General features: G+C 45.5%; 1 protein-coding gene and 1 pseudogene across 2 annotated transcripts; one reads left to right on the forward strand and one right to left on the reverse strand.

Annotated features, from left to right (window-relative positions):
• The first annotated feature begins 5,155 nt into the window (after positions 1-5,155).
• Positions 5,156-8,053, forward strand: LOC147986644 (uncharacterized). The gene is made up of 4 exons (XM_087540111.1): positions 5,156-6,309; positions 6,397-6,591; positions 6,727-7,006; positions 7,626-8,053. Exons 1-4 carry the CDS (start codon positions 5,566-5,568, stop codon positions 7,661-7,663), a joined length of 1,257 nt encoding a protein of 418 aa, XP_087396237.1. The 5' UTR covers positions 5,156-5,565; the 3' UTR covers positions 7,664-8,053.
• Positions 8,054-8,216: 163 nt separating this feature from the next.
• Positions 8,217-25,130, reverse strand: LOC125534018 (uncharacterized; annotated as a pseudogene). Its single transcript, XR_015617342.1, has 19 exons — positions 24,978-25,130; positions 24,598-24,908; positions 24,375-24,519; positions 23,933-24,022; positions 23,814-23,839; positions 23,684-23,725; positions 23,476-23,547; positions 13,913-13,999; positions 13,820-13,837; positions 13,563-13,619; positions 13,085-13,171; positions 12,951-13,013; positions 12,739-12,801; positions 12,201-12,287; positions 12,067-12,129; positions 11,274-11,353; positions 10,153-10,275; positions 9,313-10,042; positions 8,217-8,789 (listed from the first exon to the last, which is right to left on the reverse strand). The product of XR_015617342.1 is annotated as an uncharacterized LOC125534018 (transcript).
• Between the last annotated feature and the right edge of the window lie 119 nt (positions 25,131-25,249).

Raw genomic sequence — 25,249 nt, forward strand, 5'->3', positions numbered from 1 at the left:
GAAATAAATAGATGCATTTGTTTGTGAGAGAAGAGAGAATAGGCAACCCATGCATGCAACCCTACAGTACGGCCCTGCGTCGTTATACACATTCAAAAACTGCATGCAAAGGAGCCCACATCAAGTTGGTATTCTCACGTATTTAAGTGTGAGACTGTTTGGCTGGTTTATAATCAAGATGATATCGTCTGATAGCATACAACACCCATCGAGCTCGGTCCCCCGCGTTGTCTTCCCGGCGGCTCGGGGGAGAAAAAACACCATGTTGATGATATTGTCTGAGGTCCCAACCAGGACGCCTGCTGGGTATGAGGCACCCAGGTATACTGTCAAGCACCATGTTGATGAATGGTTTGAATTCCTGATGCCGAAACCCAAACCAGAAATAGTGCAACAATGTAGATGGGAGAAACCATCGAATGATATGGTCAAGATCAACATGGATGCATCCTTTTGTGAACAAACAGGAGCAGGTGGCTGGGGTATTCTCTATAGAGATGAAACACCGGATGTCCGGTTTGCAGCAGCTGGCGGGAAACATGACTGCTCGGACGCTCTTCATGCTGAAACTTATGGCCTTCTACAGGCCATCTCTCTGGTTGATCGTTTGGGTGTTGGACGTGTTGTTTTTGAAACAGACTGTTTTCTGCTCAAACAAGCTGTGACATCTACTGCCTATGACCCGGCGCCCTTAGGAATCATGTTCAGTGATATTAAGTTCAAGCTTAGCACTCTTTTTATAGAGCCCTCTGTAGTCTATATTCCAAGATCTTGTAACAAGCCAACACATGTGTTGGCTTCTATGGGTGCAGGTTTAGCTCATGATGAACACTGTGAATGGTTCATAAGCTACCCTGAAGATGTAATCAGTGCAGTGACCAGCGATTTGGCCGTGTCGTAATGGACTACAAGTGTTCCATTTCAAAAAAAGAATCGCCGCTTTCGATGGCGTTGTCACTTTGGGCGAGTGTGTCATCACAATTCACAAATTGTTTCACGGTTTGCATGAAAACATTGCTACCTTCAAGGAAGACGACAGTTCTGGACATAAAACAAAACACCCTCGCCCGTTCATGTCCGTTTGGCCACGACCGACACGATCTCTTGGCCACGTTATGTCCCATCCACCCAGGTCCTTGCCGGGTCTCATTGCCGTTGGCCGCCTTACCGTTTACCCCAAAGGCCCCACAACGTATTATCGCGAGTCCATCACCTAATCCATCGTACCGCCCTCAGACATTAAGACCACTCGAATCTCCACACATGTCCTCGCCGTACAGATAAAGTGACCAGGCGTGCTCGTCCGCTACAATGCCACGCTCGTAAATATGTGTGCTAGTTTATTGAACTCCTTGCTATGATTTGAGGTGCCATGTTGAACTAGATCACCCGTCTGTACATGTGATAGTGCTCGTTCACACTGTCTACATGTAGTGTTCGTTTATACTATCCATATTTAGTGCTAGTTCGTATTATCGATGTATAGCATGCTCCGCTATTGCTCATGCTTACGCTTGTAGGACATGAGCACGCAAGAGTTTAGTCAGACCCTTGTTGTGTCCCATAGCCGCATGCCGAGGACTCCTAGCCTCCCATCGATCAGATGTCTCCTGATTCAGATGTTTTCGAGGTGTCGGCTACGGTTCCATCATTTGTGGCTTACGCATTTGTGCCGGCTCAGCCCAATGTTGCAGCTCACGTTGCTTCTCAAAAGGTAGCCGCAAAGGATAAAAAGGAGGGTGGGTGGACTCCATTATATGGAAGTTGTTCCTGATGACATTTGTGCCTAACAAGATGTGTGAAATCATAGCCAGTAGGGTGAGGACTCGCAAGGGCTTCAAGGAGGTGCACTTGAACGCTATTGCAAAGCAGGTGTTCGAGTTTTTTGGACATGAGGTCACCTCGACCCACATCTACAACCACCTCAGGAAGTGGAGATCGAGGTGGATCACAGTGCCCAAGCTCAGACCTAAGCGACGCTTCATGGGATCATGACAGCTGATCGATCCTTTTGGAGGCAGAGCACTACCAAAGACATGATATGTCTCTGACGTATCTATATTTTTATTAAATGCAATTATATTATCACTTTTGTATGCTTTATATGCCATTTATATTATTTTTTGGACTAACCTATTAATTTAGTGTCCAGTGCCGATCCTTGTTTTTTGCATGTTTTTTGTTTCACAGAAAAACCATACCTAGGAAGGTCCAAGCGCGATGAAAATTTAAGGGATTTTTTATGAACCCGGAAGGACCCTAGAAGCTTCGGGGGCAACCAGAGGAGGGCCGAGGGGGCTACAAGTCACTAGGGTGCACCCCAGGGGGTGGGTGCGCCCCTTGACTTGTGGGTCTCCCAACACTCTTTTGACGTGGTTCGGACACTAGAAATTCTTATCAATTGATAAACCTTTAGAAAGAAACTAGAAATTTTACTCCGCCGCCGCAAACCTCTGTTCCGAAGTGATCTCATCTGAAGGCCTTCTTCGACACTCTGCCGTAGGAGGAAACCATTGGGGAGGCCATCTTCATCATTCTGGCTGCCTCATTAGGGAGGCCACCTTCATCATTCTTGCTGCCTCCATGGTGATGCGTGCGTAGTTCATCATTGGGGATAATGGTTTATACCAGTAGTTATGTGTTTGATCTCTCTCTCTCTCGTGTTCTTGATTTGACACGATCTTGATTTAACACGAGGTTTATCAATATAGTTGGATCTTATGATGTTCACCTTTCTCTCCTATTTTCATGGTGAATTGATTCTTGCTCTTTAAGGTTTCTTTATGTTGGATTGAATATTTTGGATTTGAGATCACTTGATGCATGTGTTCGCACATGAACACGTCACCGTGCACCATCATCGTCGGGGTGATACACCGCAACTCACATCAAGGAGACCCGGCCGGAGTTTTCGTATAATTCCAACTACCGTTCAACATTGCAGATGACACCTTTCATGGCTCTGTATCATCATGAACCACACCACTAGGGTATCGAAGTACCATGTACGTGCAAAATCCCAGCTCTGAGAGAGTGGCTCGAGGAAAGAAAACTTATGCATTAAGTATTCCAACAATATCTGCATCAAGCTCGCAATATCACGAAGACCCAGGCTGACAAGAAACACACAGAACGTACATTCAAAATAGGGGATGCAATATACATCAAATTGCAACCGCATTGCATACTTCGGTGGAAAGGCTTGCCAATCAGAAGCTCTCATTTAAGTATTATGGACCCTCACGGTTCTTCGTGCCACTAACCTAGTGTCCTATGAACTGTAACTCTCGTAAGGTTGCAAGTTTCACCGGTGTTCACATCTCCTAGTTGCACCAAGCATTGACACCGGGTACATCAATCACTCCTGAACTACCCACTCCTTCTGCTGACCCTCTGGTACCTATCGAGGTCATCTCCACCCATTTGCGCTAGACATGCACTGGCCATAGGGAACGTTTACTGGTTCGCTAGTCTTACCCTGATGTCCTCGACACTACAAGGAAAGATGCAATCCAACTAAGAGAAATCTTTTTTACTTCAGCGACTTGGGGTCAAGCCGAATCTCAAGGACAAGGGGTTGCTAGTGTCCCAATTACAGCCGCTACACGAAGTGTTGCGACATCAATTGAAGATGAAACGACATCAAGGAAAAGTGTTGACATGGCAGTCGAAGGTGCCACATCGACCAATCAAGAGGAAGGGTGCGCCATCGAACATCCAACTTGAATTCACCAGCTAGCTCGCAGGTTCATGGGCCCAGAATGAGTTCACGCCATAAAGAGCAAGGCGCCAAAGGAGTGAAGCATCCTTGGATCAGAAACGACATGGCTGGAAACCAGCGTCACCAATTGAAGATGCAACAACATCAAGGAAAAGTGTTGCCGTGGCAGCCAAAGGTGCTACATGGACCAATCAAGGGGAAGGGAGCGTCATCGAAGTCCAACTCGGGTTCGCCAGCTAGCTTGTTCACGGGCCCAGCATGAGGTAACACCATAAAGATCGCAAGGGCCGAAGGAGTGAAGTATCCTTGGATCAGAAACGCCACGGCTAGAAACCGGCGCCACCAATTGAAGATGCAACGACATAAGGAAAACTGTTGCCATGGCAGCGAAGGTGTCACATGGACCAATCAAAGGGGAAGAGCGTGTCATCGAACATCCAACTCAGATTCGCTAGTCAGCTCACAAGTTCGTGGGCCCAGAATGGGTTAATGCCATAAAAAGTAAGGCGTGGAACGAGTGAAGCATCCTTGGATTAGAAACGGCACGGCTGGAAACCAGTGCCACCAATTGAAGATGCAATGACATAAGGAGAGCTGCTGCCATGGCAGCCGAAGGTGTCACATGGACCAATCAAAGGGGAAGAGTGTGTCATCGAACGTCCAACTCAAATTCGCCAGCCAGCTCGCAATTTTGTGGGCCCATAATGGGTTAATGCCATAAAAAGCAACGCGTGGAACGAGTGAAGCATCCTTGGATTAGAAATGGCACGGCTGGAAACCAGTGCCACCAATTGAAGATGCAACGACATAAGGAAAGCTGCTGCCATGGCAGCCGAAGGTTTTACATGGACCAATCAAAGGGGAAGAGCGCGTCATCGAACGTCCAACTCAGGTTTGCCAGCCAGCTCGCAAGTTTGTGGGCCCATAATAGGTTAATGCCATAAAAAGCAAGGTGTGGAACGAGTGAAGCATCCTTGGATTAGAAACGACATGACTGGAAACCGGTGCCACCAATTGAAGATGCAACAACATAAGGAAAGCTGCTGCCATGGCAGCCGAAGGTGTCACATGAACCAATCAAAGGGGAAGAGCGCGTCATCGAACGTCCAACTCAGATTCGCCAGCCAGCTCGCAAGTTTGTGGGTCCATAATAGGTTAATTCTATAGAAAGCAAGGCGTGGAACGAGTGAAGCATCCATGGATTAGAAACGACACGGCTAAAAACCAGCACCATCGATTGAAGATGCAACGACATCAATGAAAAATGTTGCCATGGCAACCGAAGGTGCCACATGGACCAATCAAGGGGAAGGGCGCGTCATCAAACGTCCAACTCGGAATCGCCAGTTAGCTAGCAGGTTCGTGGGCTCAAAATGAGTTAACGCTATAAAAAGCAGGGCGCCGAAGGAGTGAAGCATCTTTGGATAAAAAACGGCACGAATGCTTTACTTTCTGTTTCTTTCTTCTTTCCAAGTCGTATTTGAGACCTGGTGTGTGTAATCGAAAGAGAGAGAACTAGTACCTAACACCACTGTTCATGGTCCATTTCCTCCATTGGTAGCTAATATTGTTTTTTTTTGACAGGTAGTAGTGGCTAATCGGTGGGAGGGAAACGGTGGGGTTTTCCGGAGCTTCGATGCATCTGAGGTGGGGACCTCGTCGGTGTTCCCCCCGGCTGCTAGCCCAAGGCGACGTACCGGATCTCATCAGTGCACTCCCCGACGACCTCCTCCTCCTCCTTGTACTCGCCAGCCTACCCTGCATCAGCGCCGCCGCGCGCACCGGGGTCCTCTCCCGCCGGTGCCGCAGCCTCTGGGCCCACCTCGGCCAGATCGTCTTCAGCGATGTCCCGTTCCACTCGCTCGAAGTGGTGCTCGGCCGCTTACCTCGACCCCTGCCCGTGGTTTCGCTCATCGAAATCTGCTTCCCCAACGAGCGGCTGCCATGGCCGATCCCCGAGGAGCACCTGGTCAACGCTGCCAGCGTCAACTCGTTGCTCCGCGCAGCCGCGCGGCTCGAGCCGGAGGAGTTCGAGTTTGAGCTCCCCACGAACTTACTCGACGGTCCGCTCATCGTCGACCTGCCTTGCTTCCACCGCGCCACCCCCATCCTGCTGGACCCTTCACCCCGTCCGCGTCATCCTCCGCGTGCCAACCGGCGTCGAGTTCCCCGCACTCGAGGAGCTGCACCTGTGGGCATGCACCGTCGACATTGACGCCTTGCTCTCCTGCTCCCCGCGCTTGCGCACGCTCTGCCTAAGTAACGTTTATTCCGACAACGACAACCTCGCTGTGAGCGCCATGCTTGCGGTCAGCTCGGCGTCGCTGCAGGAGCTTGTCCTGCACCAAACCGACTGGATGGATGGTGTCAACATCGTTGCCCCCGTGCTTAGGCAATTGACCGTGTCTTTTTCGGCAATGGAGAAGGTCAGCATCTCCGTCTTGGCACCAATGGTGGAGATGGTCTCGTGGAGATGCTGCTACTTCAAGGTGTCTATCGTGTTCGGTGTTTGGCGACTCGAGCAGGTGACTCTGCAGACGGCTCAGACACCAGGACAGCTGCCTTCGCTGCAGATTCATGCCAGCGCCGTACGTCCTTCTCCCACTCAACTTATAGCAAGCTATGACTAAACTAAATCTGTGAATGACACATATCGTACCAAATTGTTTTTCCAGAATTCTATTTTTGTCTGTGAAGAGGAGACATTTATGCACGAGATAGAGAAGCATATGATTGCCGAGTTTTCCGTTTTGGAGCTACATCTTGAAACAAATGGACATGTGTTTGGAGCGCTCGCGTTTCATGTCCTAGGGATGAATAGAATTTGTAGTGCTATGCAGAAGCTTAAGGTCATCCTACAGAGGTCATCGGTAATTTTCTGCTCTGATTACATACTCTAATGATACATTGTGTATTAATCACATATACTGTTTTTCTCACAAAAAAATCACATATAATATTTTTCCCGTAAAAAAAAATCACATATATATTATATTTGGTTTTAGGTGAAAGAAGGATGCTCACCTCATTGTCCATGTGAGTCCATGGGGTGGAGATCCCAAACTATCTCCTTGACTGGAACCGAAGAAGTGGAGATCAGTGGCTGTGGAGGAGACGGTCATGAGATTGATTTCTTGAAACTGATACTCAAATGTGCGCCAATGCTCAAAAAAATGATTGTGAAGCTGTCAGATGGGGCCTCATCAAGTGATGATGGATGCACAAACATATACAACATTTTCAAGGCTTATTCTTCTGTGGAACTCTATGTTTATCTTAGCTCTGGTGAGTATGTTGTACACGCCTAATTAGGATGCTTTGTAGATGCAACAAGGACATAACTACTAATCCTTGTAAAGTTTCATAGTAAAGTCAAGTCGTCAATTTTTTCATGTCATGCAGACTCTCTAGTGTGGTTCAAATGTGGCATTGATAAGCCAACTATCTGATGCATATGCATCCCGGTTATTAGCTAAATATGCTTACCAGTGAATTTGTATGGGCAAACCCTCATATCTGTATCAAATAGAAGCTTAATGGTGTAGTGGGTGATAAACAGTTGGAATGTTTTTATGCAGGCTTACTTACCTAAGTTGCCCTTTTTATGCAATCTTCTGTATGAAAATTGCTGATTATGCCCTTGTATTTTGCATATGTATTCAGTGCGTAGCAAAAAAGATAGTTTCTAGGTTGCATAAAGTTAGTTGTCCCATCTGTATTACACTGTCATAAAGAGTTTCTAGGTTAAATTCTGTTTGAGGAGTTCTTTGTTTTTTTCTCTGCCTTTACTATGTATTGCGGTATGTTTTATCCTCCAACGGCAACAAATTTACTCATACAATGATTGTACATTTCCAGCACATTACGATGCTTACCAGAGTTTTTCAATTTGCATCCTCTGCAGGGTTAATGCTCGGCAGCCAAGACTCACCATCAGCATGATTGTCATGGTTACGCCTGGATCTGTGGTGATCGTCGACATGATTATCCTTTCTAGAACAACCAACTCTGTTACCTGGTCGTAAAATTTTGCTTTGTTGCTTCAACCGACTATCTTAGGTGTTGTTTTTCAGTGTACGGTAGCTTTATATATGGCCGTAAGTGATGCACTCGTAGGTAACTCCTAAATGGTTCCCGGGCCATTCAGGCATTCAGCTATCAAAGTTGATGTACTCAACCTATGCCAGTCATGCACTCCAAGCTAATGAAAAGTTAAGCTTGCCTATGGTTTCAGTTGCTTGTCGCTGTTTCATTTGACGATGCATTGTGTGTTTTCACAATAAGTAGATTGTGCAGCAGTAGACGTTCACTCTGCAGCTCATTATTTTTTTATATATGAACCAAATTAGCTTTCTGATCTATTCACGCTCTGAACTTGAGAGTTGCTTTCGGTTCCCTCTGTTTTCTGAACTACTGAAATCCATCCGATGGATCACAAGCTTTAGTCATACAATCTTGAACAGACTCACACATTTACGAGTACTGTTTGCTGGCATTTCATTTTCATATGTGTATATAATCAAACATGCTGATGTACCAAAACACCAACATCAATGGTGTGTGTGTGTGATCCTGCTTATGTTTATATGGGAGTGCACTCCTTTGCTGATCAAGAATTGACCAAACAAAGAAGGGATCGATTCCAGGAATGAACCATTAATAAGATTTATACCTAGGAGGTGTTTGTTTCGGGGAGAAATCTCGAGTGCTCCTCTGCTCTCTCCCAAAAGAACCCAGTGCCGCCAGGCTCGAGCCGGCTCTTCCCGTCTCCGATGGTCGGCGAGTCACCGGATGTGTGCCTAATCCTCCGCCTATTTGGTGCGGCCCTGTCGCTTGGTAGCCATCGCCGTCGTCGCTGGACCGTTCTCTGCCACCCCAGCTCACCGCCGTCGCAGGACCGTTCGCAGCAAGGTACAGTATCCACTCTCTAATCCAAAAACCTCCTTAATGGTATCCTCCAACACAATTGCAACTAATCGACTTGAAGGAGCACAGTGAGTAAGGCCCGACTCAATCAGGCTATCAAGTTGATGGCGCAAGTACCAGCTTCAGTTTCAGACTCTAGCTCCTGCATTCCAACAAGTACTCCGCCAGTTAATATTGTACGTACTTCTTAGGAAACTAGATGCTACCCCGCGCGTTGCTGCGGGAATTAGTAGATGAATATTTAAAGAAGTATAGACAAAAATTATATATATATATAATATTGACTGACATAAAAATATGTGATATCCACTAAACCATTTGCTACATACGTGATGGATTGCAGAGTAGGAAAAATGAATCCCATGTGTAAGAAATTAAGAACTAATTAGGATTTGCCCAATTAGAAACTTTGAATCAATAAAATTAACCACCAAAACAAATTTGGAAATGCATTAACCACAAAATGACAACCTTTAAGTTTGTTACTATGCTTTACAAAAGAGAATTGTGAATAACAACACTTAATGACACAACATTTTTTATGGTAAAACTAACCGAAGCTTGTTTTGGGTGTGAAGGACGAGGTATCCTAAAGTGTCGAGCAGCTGAGTTGAACACTAAAACTGCAGACAATATCTCGAACTGATAAGTGGGAAATGTCTCACCTTAGTAATGGAGTCTCACAAACAAATATTGAATGTGTGACCTTTGCCACATTAGACACGATCCAAATGGGCAAGATTCAAATGGCAAGAAAAAAAAAGTGCCGGCAACTGAAAAATCAAGATTAGTTTGTACAATTAACAATAATATGTCAAACAATTAATAACAGAGAAAAAGAAAACACATATGTATTTTATGAAAGTAATGTATTTGGCCACCTCAGTGAATTATTTCATGAATCGGTTAATAGGCAAAGAAAAATAGTAGGTAAAACTTCAGCAGAATGAAGATGGGCATATATTAAATTTTGATGCTTCTATATCTATCATAGTCTCTACAAATACATACCAGTCAATGCTTAAAATTTCAGTTGTCATATAGTGACCTACATGGAGGAGCACTTTTACAGGAAAGTGTTGGATGGAGCAGAATGCAAACCTTTATACTAAAGCTGACGATAACATGATAGTTCCAAATTCAGAGGGAAGGAATTGCACCTTAGTGAGTATAATGCAACATAACATGCAACAAAGATAGTAAACTGAAAGGCTTAATTGGGGTGAACAAAGTTCTGTCTGGCACCAAAACAAAACCTAGCCAAATGCAATTAAAAGAGGCATCACTAATACATAGAACATGCCCAGGTTGATAATTTTGGCAGCTCCTTGGCAGGCATCTTGCAAATAGACATCAATACTTTTTTTTGATGGTGAATAGACATCAATACTATTGCTGAAAAGGCATGAGAAAAACAACGACATATATTAGTAATCAAAACACTTGTGTGCGACCAATGGACAAAATCCAAATCTCACCGTATAATATAAAAAGGTATGCATTACCTTATATCTGAGTGAAACTACAACTCCGTGAAGCCCATGCGGGATCATGTGGAGATCATAGCGGAGTGTCGGAAGCCTGGTGCTCGGAGACACAGATGACGCGTGCGGAATGCACGATGGAGACTGGGAAGTAGGAATTGATCATAAATGCAGAATATAAATGATCGTACAACAAAGAAGTATGTCAACCATGGTATAGAAGTACGTAACAATGGTATTCCTCATCTAACGTGAAACTAAGTGCTACAATGCTCACTGATAAGCTGATGTACCAGCCACAGAGCAGGAGCCGCTGTGACAGTCTTCTTTGCTGATTGAGGCGAACTCCGCGATGCTTGTGGTACCCGACGGCGGCCATCGAGCATCGCAGAGGCCTCATCGGTTGTGCCTTAATTAACGATCTGTGATTCTAGGTTGCCGGCAACATAAAACAACCCAGCTCACGTCCCAGCTGCCAAGAGACGGTGGCGAGGTAGACCATCCGGCGTGCCCGGTAGATTAGGAGCATAATAACGACCCGATTAGGCCGATTCGGCTGTGCCCTCAGCGACGATCTGGGCGGCCGGCAACGAAACTGTGGTCTGGCCTGCGTAGAGAGGAGTTGCAGGTGAAGTAGATCGATGGTCGTGCGAGATGACTGGACTTCACGCGGAGATCGCCTGCCCATCGCTGGATCTTCATAGCTAGGGGAAAAGGTTGGCTTAGTTTTTTCCACGATTGTGAGCTATCTGTTGGCAGGGGAAAACTGACGTTTTATGTGGCTATGTGGGAGAGAGGCAGAGGGCCTTTTTTCTAAGGGAGCGCTTGTTCAGCTATTACTTTGGAAACGGAACCATTATGGCGTATGCGCTTTTATGGGAAACGAAGCAGCGTTCGTTTCGCTGAACTGTATTGGCGCCCCGTTTTGAAGAAATCCCAAAGATTTTCATTTTTCCTTGTAATATTTTATGAGGCCTAAGGAGGTGGGCTTGAATGGGACTGCATGAGGTGTGACGTGGCTGGATGTGACTGGATGATGAGGTGTCTATGCTGCATGTTGAGATAAATCAAGTAATGGGGGTGAACTTCTTAAGTATATAGGATGCGTGACTGAGCAGAAAGCGAGTTATACCAAGCATTACCAATTTATTTGTCCGTTGCCTTTTTTTACCGGGATCATCTTCCTCAGCAGTTGTCAGCCTCTTTCTTAGATCGACTGGGTCTGCCCAAGTATTAAAACCCTTTAGAATCACCCAAATAAGTATTAGTATTAACATTCATTTATTCACCTTTTACGCATAATGTCCTCTTAACAGTCAAAACATTTAAAAATGCGGGGGAAGGGCTAGTGTAGATTGGAAATCAAGAGTCTAAACTCAGACTAACATTTTTTAGTGAGATCCTGGAGTTCTTAGCGAAGACCTATAACCGTAAAAATGAACATGTACAGGCAACCCACTGTGCAAGTGAAATCATGCAACTGTTATAGGCATAGAACAGGTAGAAGAAAGAAAGCAGCCAACAAATGCAAGAGGCATAAAAGGATATCCACCACAGTTTCGAAATAGCTTGCCGAAGCAACCAAGTGGTATGAGGACATGAGAAATCAATATGGATAGAACACTATTATCGGTAATGGAATTTCTCTGAAACAATTTCAGGTATCAATATGTGTAGATGGAGCTTCTTACATGCTTAGGAAAACGGCTGAGAGTTCAGTTAATTTACGTGCATTTGTGGCAGATATGATCCAAGGGATTTTAATTTTAACAGGCTATGAGACTGAATCACCTGTGAAGAGTTTAACAGTTAGATATTATGCATATAGCCCCTTGATCAGTTCTCTATGTTCTCTATGATGAATCATTCTCCAGAAAATATTTATCTAGGTTTGAAAACGAATGTAGATGTTCAACAAATTTAAAAATACTTAACCTGAATTTGTAACTGATGGGTTCCAATGAAGATAATTAGGCAAACCTGTGAAAGTTGGAGCACCTGAAAGGAGTTTTGCAGTTAGAACAGATAGTAGGTAGCCAAAGCCAAGGACTCGGAGTTCAACTATTTACCGGCACTTGTCACTGATGAAGTCTCGATGTTTTTAGTAGAACCTGTCGTATCAAGCATGGTCTGTGAGGATGGAGTACTAAAAGATCCTGCAACAGGTAGGGTAATTTACTTATAATGTCCTCTTGACAGTCAAAACATTTTGAAATGCGAGGGAAGGGCTAGTGCAGATTGGAAATCAAGAGCCTAAACTCAGACCAACATTTTTTAGTGAGATCCTGGAGTTTTTAGCGAAGACCTATAACCGTAAAAATTTACATGTACAGGCAACCCACTGTGCAAGTGAAATCATGCAACTGTTATAGGCATAAAACAGGTAGAAGAAAGAAAGCAGCCAACAAATGCAAGAGTCAGAAAAGGATATCCACCACAGTTTCGAAATAGCTTGCCGAAGCAACCAAGGGTATGAGGACAGGAGAAATCAATATGGGTAGAACACTATTATCGGTAATGGAATTTCTCTGACAAACAATTTCAGGTATCAATATGTGTAGACGTAGCTCATGCTTACGAAAACGGTTGAGTGTTCAGTTAATTTACCTGCATTTGTGGCAGATATGATCCAAGGGATTTTAATTTTAGCAGGCTGTGAGACTGAATCACCTGTGAAGAGTTTGACAGTTAGATATTATGCATATAGTATAGCCCCTTGATTAGTTCCTCATGTTCTCTATGATGAACCATTCTCCAGAAAAGATTTATCTAGGTTTGAAAACGAATGCAGCTGTTCAACGAATTTAAAAATACTTAACCTGAATTTGCAACTGATGGGTTCCAATGAAGATAATTAGGCAAACCTGTGAAAGTTGGAGCACCTGAAAGGAGTTTTGCAGTTAAAACAGATAGTAGGTAGCCAAAGCCAAGGACTCAGTGTTCAACTATTTACCTGCACTTGTCACTGATGAAGTCTCAATGTTTTTAGTTGAACCTGTCGTATGAAGCATTGTCTGCGAAGATGGAGTGCTAAAGGCACCTGCATAACAAGCCCACAAAAATGAGCATGTGCATGTAACCAACTAGGTGTATTATATGATTTGTGGTGTGTATGTTTATCAGTTTCTAGATGCCAGTGCAATCCTGCAACTATTGTGGGCATAAAACAAGTAGAAAAAAGAAAGCAGCTGATAAATGCAAGAGGCGGAAAATTCCGCGGTTTTGGGAAATAGTTTGCCATAGAAACCAAGAGGTATGACGAGAACAGATATATATATCAACCTGCTGAGTTATAAAACATGGCAGGCGGAATATTACTATCGGTGCTGGAGTTTCTCTGCCAGGCGACAACTAAGAATTTCAGGTATCAATATGCGCAGATGGACTTTCTATATGGTATGAAAACGGTTGAGAGTGTTCAGTTCATTTACCTGCATTTGTGGAAGATATGATCCAAGGGATTTTAGCAGGCCGTGAGACTGAATCACCTGTGAAATGTTAAAATGATGCTTATAGCCCCTTCATTAGTTTATTTGGTGTTCTCTAACAATGAACCATACTAGGGATCATCAATCTTAAAAGATGTAGATTTGTCTAGGTTTGAAAACGAATGCAGGTGTTCAACGAATTTAAAATACTTAATCCGAATTTGCAACTGATGGGTACTAACAGAGATAATTAGGCAGACCTGTGAAAGTTGGAGCACCTGAAAAGAGTTTTGTAGTTATTAGAACTGGTGGCAGGTAGCCAAAGCCAAGCACTCAGTGTTCAACTAATTTACCTGCATTTGTCACGAATGAAGTTTCACTGATTTTAGTAGGACCTGTCGTACCAAACATGGTCTGTGAGAATGGAGTAATAAAAGCACCTGCAGCCAGTTTGGTAGTTAGAACATAGAAGAGGCATCAGGTACCCAGGCAAAAATACAATAGGTGACGTTAAGTTAAAATGGCAACAGAAAACTTCAACGGGAAGATGTTTCTAGTGTAGATCTTTTACACATAACATGCCATCAATCAATGGCATACTATTGTCAACGGTGCATTTGTGCATTTCTAAAGACGTACATTTTCCTAGATTATTCGAGTTGAGCAGTTAGAAATGACAGCAGGTAGCCAGGCATTGATAATGTGCAAAGAACAACACCCAACTTGATGCCTTTTATGAATTACCATGTACATATAACATGTACAAAATGTAAGCAACCAACAGAAGAATAATATAATAGGGAACACAGGGGAAAGTTGTTTCCACCCTACATTCTTAAACGCGGCTTATTAAGATGAAAAACAGAGGGTCAAACAATGCCTTAGGGCAAACCGGGGGGGGGGGGGGTGTTGGGGAACGTTGCAGAAACCAAAAAAAATTCTACTCGTTTCACCAAGATCCATCTAGTAGTTCATCTAGCAACGAGTCATCGGATGCATCTACATACCTTTGTAGATCGCGTGCGGAAGCGTTCAAAAAACGGTGATGATGTAGTCGAACACGACGTGATCCAAATCACCGATGACCAAGCGCCGAACGGACGGCACCTCCGCGTTCAACACACGTACGGGACGGGAGACGTCTCCTCCTTCTCGATCCAGCAAGGGGGGGAGGAGAGGTTGATGAAGATCCAGCAGCACGACGGCGTGGTGGTGGATGCAGGGCGTCACAGTAGCAGGGCTTCGCCTATGCTACGAGGGAGAGGCGTAACGGGGAGAGAGGGAGGCGCCAAGGCTGAGGTATGAAGTCCTCCCCTCTTCTCAACTATATATAGGGGTGCCAAGGGGGGGTGCCCGGCCCTAGGAGATGGGATCTCCTAGGGGGGCGGCGGCCAAGGGGTGGGGGGCTTGCCCCCCAAGCAAGGGGGCGCCCCCCCTTAGGGTTCCCCCCCAACCCTAGGCGCATGGGCCCTTGGGGGGTTGGCGCCCCAGCCCACTTTGGGCTGGGTTCCCTCCCACTTCAGCCCATGGGGCCCCCCGGGATAGGTGGCCCCACCCGGTGGACCCCCGGGACCCTTCCGGTGGTCCCGGTACAATACCGGTGACCCCGAAACTTGTCCTGATGACCGAAACAGCACTTCCTATATATAATTCTTTACCTCCGGACCATTCCGGAACTCCTCGTGACGTCCGGGATCTCATCCGGGACTCCGAACAATATTCGGGTTACTGCATATACATATCTTCACAACCCTAGCGTCACCGAACCTTAAGTGTGTAGACCCTACGGGTTCGGGAGACAAGCAGACATGACCGAGACGACTCTCCGGTCAATAACCAACAGCGGGATCTGGATACCCATGTTGGCTCCCACATGCTCCACGATGATCTCATCGGATGAACCACGATGTCGAGGATTCAATCAACCCCGTATGCAATTCCCTTTGTCAATCGATATGTTACTTGCCCGAGATTCGATCGTTGGTATCCCAATACCTCGTTCAATCTCGTTACCGGCAAGTCACTTTACTCGTACCGTAATGCATGATCCCGTGACCAGACACTTGGTCACTTTGAGCTCATTATGATGATGCATTACCGAGTGGGCCCAGTGATACCTCTCCGTCATACGGAGTGACAAATCCCAGTCTTGATCCATGTCAACCCAACAGACACTTTCGGAGATACCCGTAGTCTACCTTTATAGTCACCCAGTTACGTTGTGACGTTTGGTATACCCAAAGCACTCCTACGGTATCCGGGAGTTACACGATCTCATGGTCTAAGGAAAAGATACTTGACATTGGAAAAACTCTAGCAAACGAACTATACGATCTTGTGCTATGTTTAGGATTGGGTCTTGTCCATCACATCATTCTCCTAATGATGTGATCTCGTTATCAATGACATCCAATGTCCATAGTCAGGAAACCATGACTATCTGTTGATCAACGAGCTAGTCAACTAGAGGCTTACTAGGGACATGTTGGTGTCTGTTATTCACACATGTATTACGATTTCCGGATAACACAATTATAGCATGAATAAAGACAATTATCATGAATAAGGAAATATAATAATAATGCTTTTATCATTGCCTCTAGGGCATATTTCCAACAGTCTCCCACTTGCACTAGAGTCAATAATCTAATTACATTGTGATGAATCGAACACCCATGGAATTCTGGTGTTGATCATGTTTTGCTCTAGGGAGAGGTTTCGTCAACGGATCTGCTACATTCAGGTCCGTATGTACTTTACAAATATCCATGTCTCCATCTTGAACATTTTCACGAATGGAGTTGAAGCGACGCTTGATGTGCCTTGTCTTCTTGTGAAACCTGGGCTCCTTGGCAAGTGCAATAGCTCCAGTGTTGTCACAGAAAAGTTTGATTGGCCCCGACGCATTGGGTATGACTCCTAGGTTAGTGATGAACTCCTTCACCCATATTGCTTCATGTGCTGCCTCTGAGGCTGCCATGTACTCCGCTTCACATGTAGATCCCGCCACGACGCTTTGCTTGCAACTGCACCAGCTTACTGCCCCACCATTCAAAATATACACATATCCGGTTTGTGACTTAGAGTCATCCAGATCTGTGTCGAAGCTAGCGTCGACGTAACCCTTTACGACGAGCTCTTCGTCACCTCCATAAACAAGAAACATTTCCTTAGTCCTTTTCAGGTACTTCAGGATATTCTTGACCGCTGTCCAGTGTTCCCTGCCGGGATTACTTTGGTACCTTCCTACCAAACTTACGGCAAGGTTTACATCAGGTCTGGTACACAACATGGCATACATAATAGAACCTATGGCTGATGCATAGGGGATGACGCTCATCTCTTCTATATCTTCTGCCGTGGTCGGACATTGAGCTGAGCTCAATTTCATACCTTGTAACACAGGCAAGAACCCCTTCTTAGATTGATCCATATTGAACTTCTTCAATATCTTATCAAGGTATGTGCTTTGTGAAAGACCTATGAGGCATCTCGATCTATCTCTATAGATTTTGATGCCTAATATATAAGCAGCTTCTCCAAGGTCCTTCATTGAAAAACTCTTATTCAAGTAGGCCTTGATGCTGTCCAAGAGTTCTATATCATTTCCCATCAATAGTATGTCATCTACATATAATATGAGAAATGCTACAGAGCTCCCACTCACTTTCTTGTAAATGCAGGCTTCTCCATAAGTCTGCGTAAACCCAAACGCTTTGATCATCTCATCAAAGCGAATGTTCCAACTCCGAGATGCTTGCACCAGCCCATAAATCGAGCGTTGGAGCTTGCACACCTTGTCAGCATTCTTAGGATCGACAAAACCTTCCCGCTGCATCATATACAATTCTTCCTTAAGGAAACCATTAAGGAATGCCATTTTGACGTCCATTTGCCATATCTCATAATCGTAGAATGCGGCAATTGCTAACATGATTCGGACGGACTTTAGCTTCGCTACCGGTGAGAAAGTCTCATCGTAGTCAACCCCTTGAACTTGTCGATAACCCTTAGCGACAAGTCGAGCTTTATAGATGGTCACATTACCATCCGCGTCTGTCTTCTTCTTAAAGATCCATTTATTTTCTATGGCTCGCCGTTCAACGGGCAAGTCAGTCAAAGTCCATACTTCATTTTCATACATGGATCCTATCTCGGATTTCATGGCTTCTAGCCATTTGTCGGAATCCGGGCCCGCCATCGCTTCTTCATAGTTCGAAGGTTCACCGTTGTCTAACAACATGATTTCCAAGACAGGGTTGCCGTACCACTCTGGTGCGGAACGTGTCCTTGTGGACCTTCGAAATTTCAGTAGGAGCTTGATCAGAAGTATCTTGATCATTGTCATTAACTTCCTCTCTAGTCGGTGCAGGCACCTCAGGAACATTTTCTTGAGTTGCGCCATTTTCCGGTTCAAGAGGTAATACTTCATCAAGCTCTACTTTCCTCCCACTTAATTCTTTCGAGAGAAACTCTTTCTCTAGAAAGGACCCATTCTTTGCAACAAAGATCTTGCCTTCGGATCTGAGGTAGAAGGTGTACCCAATAGTTTCTTTTGGGTATCCTATGAAGACGCATTTTTCCGACTTGGGTTCGAGCTTTTCAGGTTGAAGTTTCTTGACATAAGCATCGCATCCCCAAACTTTTAGAAACGACAGCTTAGGTTTCTTCCCAAACCATAATTCATACGGTGTCGTCTTAACGGATTTCGACGGAGCCCTATTTAAAGTGAATGCGGCAGTCTCTAAAGTATAGCCCCAAAAAGATAGCGGTAAATCGGTAAGAGACATCATAGATCGCACCATATCTAAGAGTGCGATTACGACGTTCGGACACACCGTTACGCTGAGGTGTTCCAGGCGGCGTGAGTTGTGAAACTATTCCACATTTTCTTAAGTGTGTGCCAAATTCGTGACTCAAGTATTCTCCTCCACGATCTGATCGTAGAAACTTGATTTTCTTGTCACGTTGATTTTCAACCTCACTCTGAAATTCCTTGAACTTTTCAAAGGTTTCAGACTTGTGTTTCATTAAGTAGATATACCCATATCTACTCAAGTCATCAGTGAGGGTGAGAACATAACGATAGCCACCGCGAGCCTCAACACTCATTGGACCGCACACATCAGTATGTATGATTTCCAATAAGTTGGTTGCTCGCTCCATTGTTCCTGAGAACGGAGTCTTGGTCATCTTACCCATGAGGCATGGTTCGCACGTGTCAAATGATTCATAATCAGGAGACTCTAAAAGTCCATCTGCATGGAGCTTCTTCATGCGTTTTACACCTATGTGACCAAGGCGGCAGTGCCACAAGTATGTGGGACTATCATTATCAACCTTACATCTTTTGGTACTCACATTATGAACATGTGTAGTATCACGTTCGAGATTCATAAAGAATAAACCATTCACCATAGGAGCATGACCATAAAACATATCTCTCATATAAATAGAACAACCATTATTCTCGGATTTAGATGAGTAGCCATCTCGAATTAAACGAGATTCCGATACAATGTTCATGCTCAAAGCAGGCACTAAATAACAATTATTAAGGTTTAGAACTAATCCCGAAGGTAGATATAGAGGCAGCGTGCCGACGGCGATCACATTGACCTTGGAACCATTCCCGACGCGCATCGTCACCTCGTCCTTTGCCAGTTTCCGCTTATTTTGCAGCCCCTGTTTTGAGTTACAAATGTGAGCAACTGCACCGGTATCAAATACTCAGGAACTACTACGGACACTAGTAAGGTACACATCAATTACATGTATATCACATATACCTTTTGTTTTGCCGGCCTTCTTGTCTGCTAAGTATTTAGGGCAGTTCCGCTTCCAGTGACCGCTTCCCTTACAATAAAAGCACTCAGTCTCGGGCTTGGGTCCATACTTTGGCTTCTTCCCGGCAGCTTGCTTGCCGGGCGCGGCAACCTCCTTGCCGTCCTTCTTGAAGTTCTTTTTACCCTTGCCTTTCTTGAACTTAGTGGTTTTATTGACCATCAACACTTGATGTTCCTTCTTGACTTCTACCTCCGCTGATTTCAGCATTGAGAACAACTCAGGAATGGTCTTTTGCATCCCCTGCATGTTGAAGTTCATCACAAAGCTCTTGTAGCTTGGTGGAAGCGACTGGAGGATTCTGTCAATGACCGCATCATCCGGGAGATTAACTCCCAGCTGAGACAAGCGGTTATGCAACCCAGACATAGTGAGTATGTGCTCACTGACAGAACTATTTTCCTCCATCTTACAGCTGAAGAACTTATCGGAGACTTCATATCTCTCGATCCGGGCATGAGCTTGAAAAACCATTTTCAGCTCTTCGAACATCTCATATGCTCCATGTCTCTCAAAACGCTTTTGGAGTCCCGGCTCTAAAATGTAAAGCATGCCGCACTGAACGAGGGAGTAGTCGTCAACACGTGTCTGCCAAGCGTTCATAACGTCTTGGTTCTGTGGGACGGGAGCTTCACCTAGCGGTGCTTGTAGGACATAATCTTTCTTGGCAGCTATGAGGATGATCCTCAGGTTCCGGACCCAGTCCGTATAGTTGTTGCCATCGTCTTTCAGCTTGGTTTTCTCTAGGAACGCATTGAAGTTGAGGACTACGTTGGCCATTTGATCTACAAGACACATTGTAAAATATTTTAGACTAAGTTCATGATAATTAAGTTCATCTAATCAAATTATTAATGAACTCCCACTTAGATTAGACATCCCTCTAGTCATCTAAGTATTACATGATCCGAGTTAACTAGGCCGTGTCCGATCATCACGTGAGACGGACTAGTCAACATCGGTGAACATCTTCATGTTGATCGTATCTTCTATACGACTCATGCTCGACCTTTCGGTCTTCTGTGTTCCGAGGCCATGTCTGTACATGCTAGGCTCGTCAAGTCAACCTAAGTGTTTGCATGTGTAAATTTGTCTTACACCCGTTGTATGTGAACGTCTGAATAAAACACCCGATCATCACGTGGTGTTTTGAAACAGCAAACTGTCGCAACGGTGCACAGTTAGGGGGAACACTTCTTGAAATTATTATGAGGGATCATCTTATTTACTACCGTCGTTCTAAGTAAACAAGATGCTAAACATGATAAACATCACATGCAATCAAATAATAAACGTGACATGATATGGCCAATATCACATAGCTCCTTTGATCTCCATCTTGAGGCTCCATGATCATCTTGTCACCGGCTTGACACCATGATCTCCATCATCATGATCTCCATCATCGTGTCTCCATGAAGTTGCTCGCCAACTATTACTTCTACTACTATGGCTAACGCGTTTAGCAATAAAGTAAAGTAATTTACATGGCGTTTCTCAATGACACGCAGGTCATATAAAAGAATAAAGACAACTCCTATGGCTCCTGCCGGTTGTCATACTCATCGACATGCAAGTCGTGATTCCTATTACAATAGCATGAACATCTCATACATCACATATAGATCATTCATCATTCATCACAACTTTGGCCATATCATATCACAAACCACTTGCTGCAAAAACAAGTTAGATGTCCTCTAATTGTTGTTGCAAGTTTTACGTGGCTGAATTAGGGTTCTAGCAAGAACGTCTTCTTACCTACGTTAAAGCCACAACGTGATTTGTCAACTTCTATTTACCCTTCATAAGGACCCTGTTCATCGAATCCGCTCCAACTAAAGTGGGAGAGACAGACACCCGCCAGCCACCTTATGCAACTAGTGCATGTTAGTCGGTGGAACCGGTCTCACGTAAGCGTACGTGTAAGGTTGGTCCGGGCCGCTTCATCCCACAATACCGCTGAATCAAGAAAAGACTAGTAGCGGCAAGAAAGTTGACAAATCTATGCCCACAACAAATTGTGTTCTACTCGCGTAAGAAGAACTACGCATAGACCTAGCTCATGATGCCACTGTTGGGGAACGTTGCAGAAAAGAAAAAAAATTCTACTCGTTTCACCAAGATCCATCTAGGAGTTCATCTAGCAACGAGTCATCGGATGCATCTACATACCTTTGTAGATCGCGTGCGGAAGCGTTCAAAGAACGGTGATGATGTAGTCGAACACGACGTGATCCAAATCACCGATGACCAAGCGCCGAACGGACGGCACCTCCGCGTTCAACACACGTACGAGACGGGAGACGTCTCCTCCTTCTCGATCCAGCAAGGGGGGGAGGAGAGGTTGATGAAGATCCAGCAGCACGACGGCATGGTGGTGGATGCAGGGCGTCACAGTAGCAGGGCTTCGCCTATGCTACGAGAGAGAGGCGTAACGGGGAGAGAGGGAGGCGCCAAGGCTGAGGTATGAAGTCCTCCCCTCTCCTCAACTATATATGGGTGCCAAGGGGGATGGCCGGCCCTAGGAGATGGGATCTCCTAGGGGGGCGGCGGCCAAGGGGTGGGGGGCTTGCCCCCCAAGCAAGGGGGCGCCCCCCCTTAGGGTTCCCCCCCAACCCTAGGCGCATGGGCCCTTGGGGGGTTGGCGCCCCAGCCCACTTTGGGCTGGGTTCCCTCCCACTTCAGCCCATGGGGCCCCCCGGGATAGGTGGCCCCACCCGGTGGACCCCCGGGACCCTTCCGGTGGTCCCGGTACAATACCGGTGACCCCGAAACTTGTCCCGATGGCCGAAACAGCACTTCCTATATATAATTCTTTACCTCCGGACCATTCCGGAACTCCTCATGACGTCCGGGATCTCATCCGGGACTCCGAACAATATTCGGGTTACTGCATATACATATCTTCACAACCCTAGCGTCACCGAACCTTAAGTGTGTAGACCCTACGGGTTCGGGAGACAAGCAGACATGACCGAGACGACTCTCCGGTCAATAACCAACAGCGGGATCTGGATACCCATGTTGGCTCCCACATGCTCCACGATGATCTCATCGGATGAACCACGATGTCGAGGATTCAATCAACCCCGTATGCAATTCCCTTTGTCAATCGATATGTTACTTGCCCGAGATTCGATCGTTGGTATCCCAATACCTCGTTCAATCTCGTTACCGGCAAGTCACTTTACTCGTACCGTAATGCATGATCCCGTGACCAGACACTTGGTCACTTTGAGCTCATTATGATGATGCATTACCGAGTGGGCCCAGTGATACCTCTCCGTCATACGGAGTGACAAATCCCAGTCTTGATTCATGTCAACCCAACAGACACTTTCGAAGATACCCGTAGTCTACCTTTATAGTCACCCAGTTACGTTGTGACGTTTGGTATACCCAAAGCACTCCTACGGTATCCGGGAGTTACACGATCTCATGGTCTAAGGAAAAGATACTTGACATTGAAAAAACTCTAGCAAACGAACTATACGATCTTGTGCTATGTTTAGGATTGGGTCTTGTCCATCACATCATTCTCCTAATGATGTGATCTCGTTATCAATGACATCCAATGTCCATAGTCAGGAAACCATGACTATCTGTTGATCAACGAGCTAGTCAACTAGAAGCTTACTAGGGACATGTTGGTGTCTGTTATTCACACATGTATTACGATTTCCGGATAACACAACTATAGCATGAATAAAGACAATTATCATGAATAAGGAAATATAATAATAATGCTTTTATCATTGCCTCTAGGGCATATTTCCAAAAGGGGGGGGGGGGGGGGGTAATGTAGCATGAGAAGTACTACATGGTGTATGAGCCACATCGATGGAATAACCCAATCATAAACCTAGCCGAGCAATTTGATAAAATCCGTCCAGTAAGAGCAGCTAAGTGGTCTGTAACAAAGATGGAAGTGCAGCAAACTACTAGTAAATCAAGAGAGATATAAGGAATCAAAGTGGGACGGGGCATCCCAAAAACCCATATGAAAAGTGCGACTGAAGTTCAAATGGAAGGAGAGATGGAAAGCTGGTCACAACTGTGAATTAATTACCTGCCATCGCACTTGACTGAAGTAGGTGCCCTTGATCGAGCTCCACAACTGTACCGGCTTTTAAACACTCCTCTAAATATTATCACGTGAGTTTATCAGCACATAATCGAAGTGAGTTTCAGAAACAAAGGAACAGCAGAAAAATGTATATCATCAGATATGTTCTTTACAAACTGGAAACAGATGGTCAGAGACTAGTTTTAATTACCAATAAGATCCACCACCCGGTTTTGTCCCTCAGAGTTCAAACCTGTCATTACAAACATAGCGAACATTAGCTGCCAGACATATGCAAAGGTTAAGAGAGCAAGGTTGCTTTCATGCCAAGATGTTCATACCGATAACTGGGGTTAAAGAAGGCAGGCTGCAAAAGGCAAGGAATATGTGTGAATATCATGTGAAAAATAGGGGAGACTTCATATCATGATAATTAATGTAGCTGCACATATGTGCATACCTCTTCTTCCTGTTGAGATACCACTTGGCAATAGCAGATGATGCTGGCCGCAGGGCTTGTTTCTTCAAGTGGTGCCTTCGATGACAGGGACTAGCAAATTAAAAGATCATTATGGGATGATCAGATCATTGACATACAGTCAATAGATAGTACAACTTGGACAAATATATACTCCCTCCGTTCCTAAATATAAGTCTTTTTAGAGATTTCAATAAGGACTACATACGGATGTATATAATCCTATCTTAGAGTGTAGATTCACTCATTTCGCACCGTATGTAGTCCACATTGGAATCTTTAAAAAGACTTATATTTAGGAACAGAGGGAGTATATATTAAACCGGTTAATTAAGTTATTAGCATTTGGGAAAAAATAAACCGGATAATTTGGGAAGCTGGCCAGAAAGAAGTAAACAGCAAGGTTGGCTGAATGAATGAATACCCGATGGGAAGCAAGTCGCGGGGCAGTAGCAACCTGCGTCTCAACTCTGGAGAATCAAGCGCCAAGTCATCAGCAATCAGCGATGCCTTCTCCCTTACCAGTTTCCAGTCCAGGGATGCCCTGCAAGACAGGATTCAATGTGATGCTCAAGGACAACATCACGTAGAACAATCTCTTGAAAATATTACATCAGGTAGGTAGGAAAATTGATAGCGGTGCGTACCTGAATTTGGCGAGTGGTGTATCTTGTTGAGGATGGAAGAGAGCTTGACGTTGCTAGCGCACATGGTGGTCAGGATGCGGACGTCGTGGTTGTACACGGCGGTGGTGACGGGGGCGCCCATCGAGCAGGCGGCGGCGTTGTCCACGGCCCAGAAGGCGTGGAGGAAGAGAGAGAGGGTGCGGGCCTCGACGCCCCCTATGGCCGGCGGCAGGAAGCGCCGGATGTAGTCGAGGGCTTGCCTCCACTGGCCGCAGGCCACCAGCTGCTGCAGATGCCGGCCGCTCATGAACAAATCCGTCTCGCGGAGCATCCTGCGTTCGCACGGGGTCCGTTAGATGGGCACGGAGACGAGGGAACGGCGGGCGGGCGGGCGGGCGTACCAGTCGTGGGCGGGCTGGAATCCCTGGAGATAGAGGGAGACGATGAGCCGCCGGTTACGGAGCCGCCTCAGGCAGGGATCGTCGGCGAGCTTGCCCCTGCGGGCCTTCAGGGCGTCGATCCGCTCCATCGTGCCGGATGCAGTGACGGAATTCGGGAACGACGTAATATGTGGCACTGGTATATACTGTACGAAGAGACTACTGGGTGGGTGCCGGATCCCCAGCCTCCCTTCCCACCCCACCCCAGCCTTTTACCACCACCCCAAACGTTC

Source organism: Triticum urartu, chromosome 2A (assembly GCF_056163025.1).
Source record: "Triticum urartu cultivar PI428250 chromosome 2A, HENAU_Tu73, whole genome shotgun sequence".
Lineage (NCBI taxonomy): Eukaryota > Viridiplantae > Streptophyta > Magnoliopsida > Poales > Poaceae > Triticum > Triticum urartu.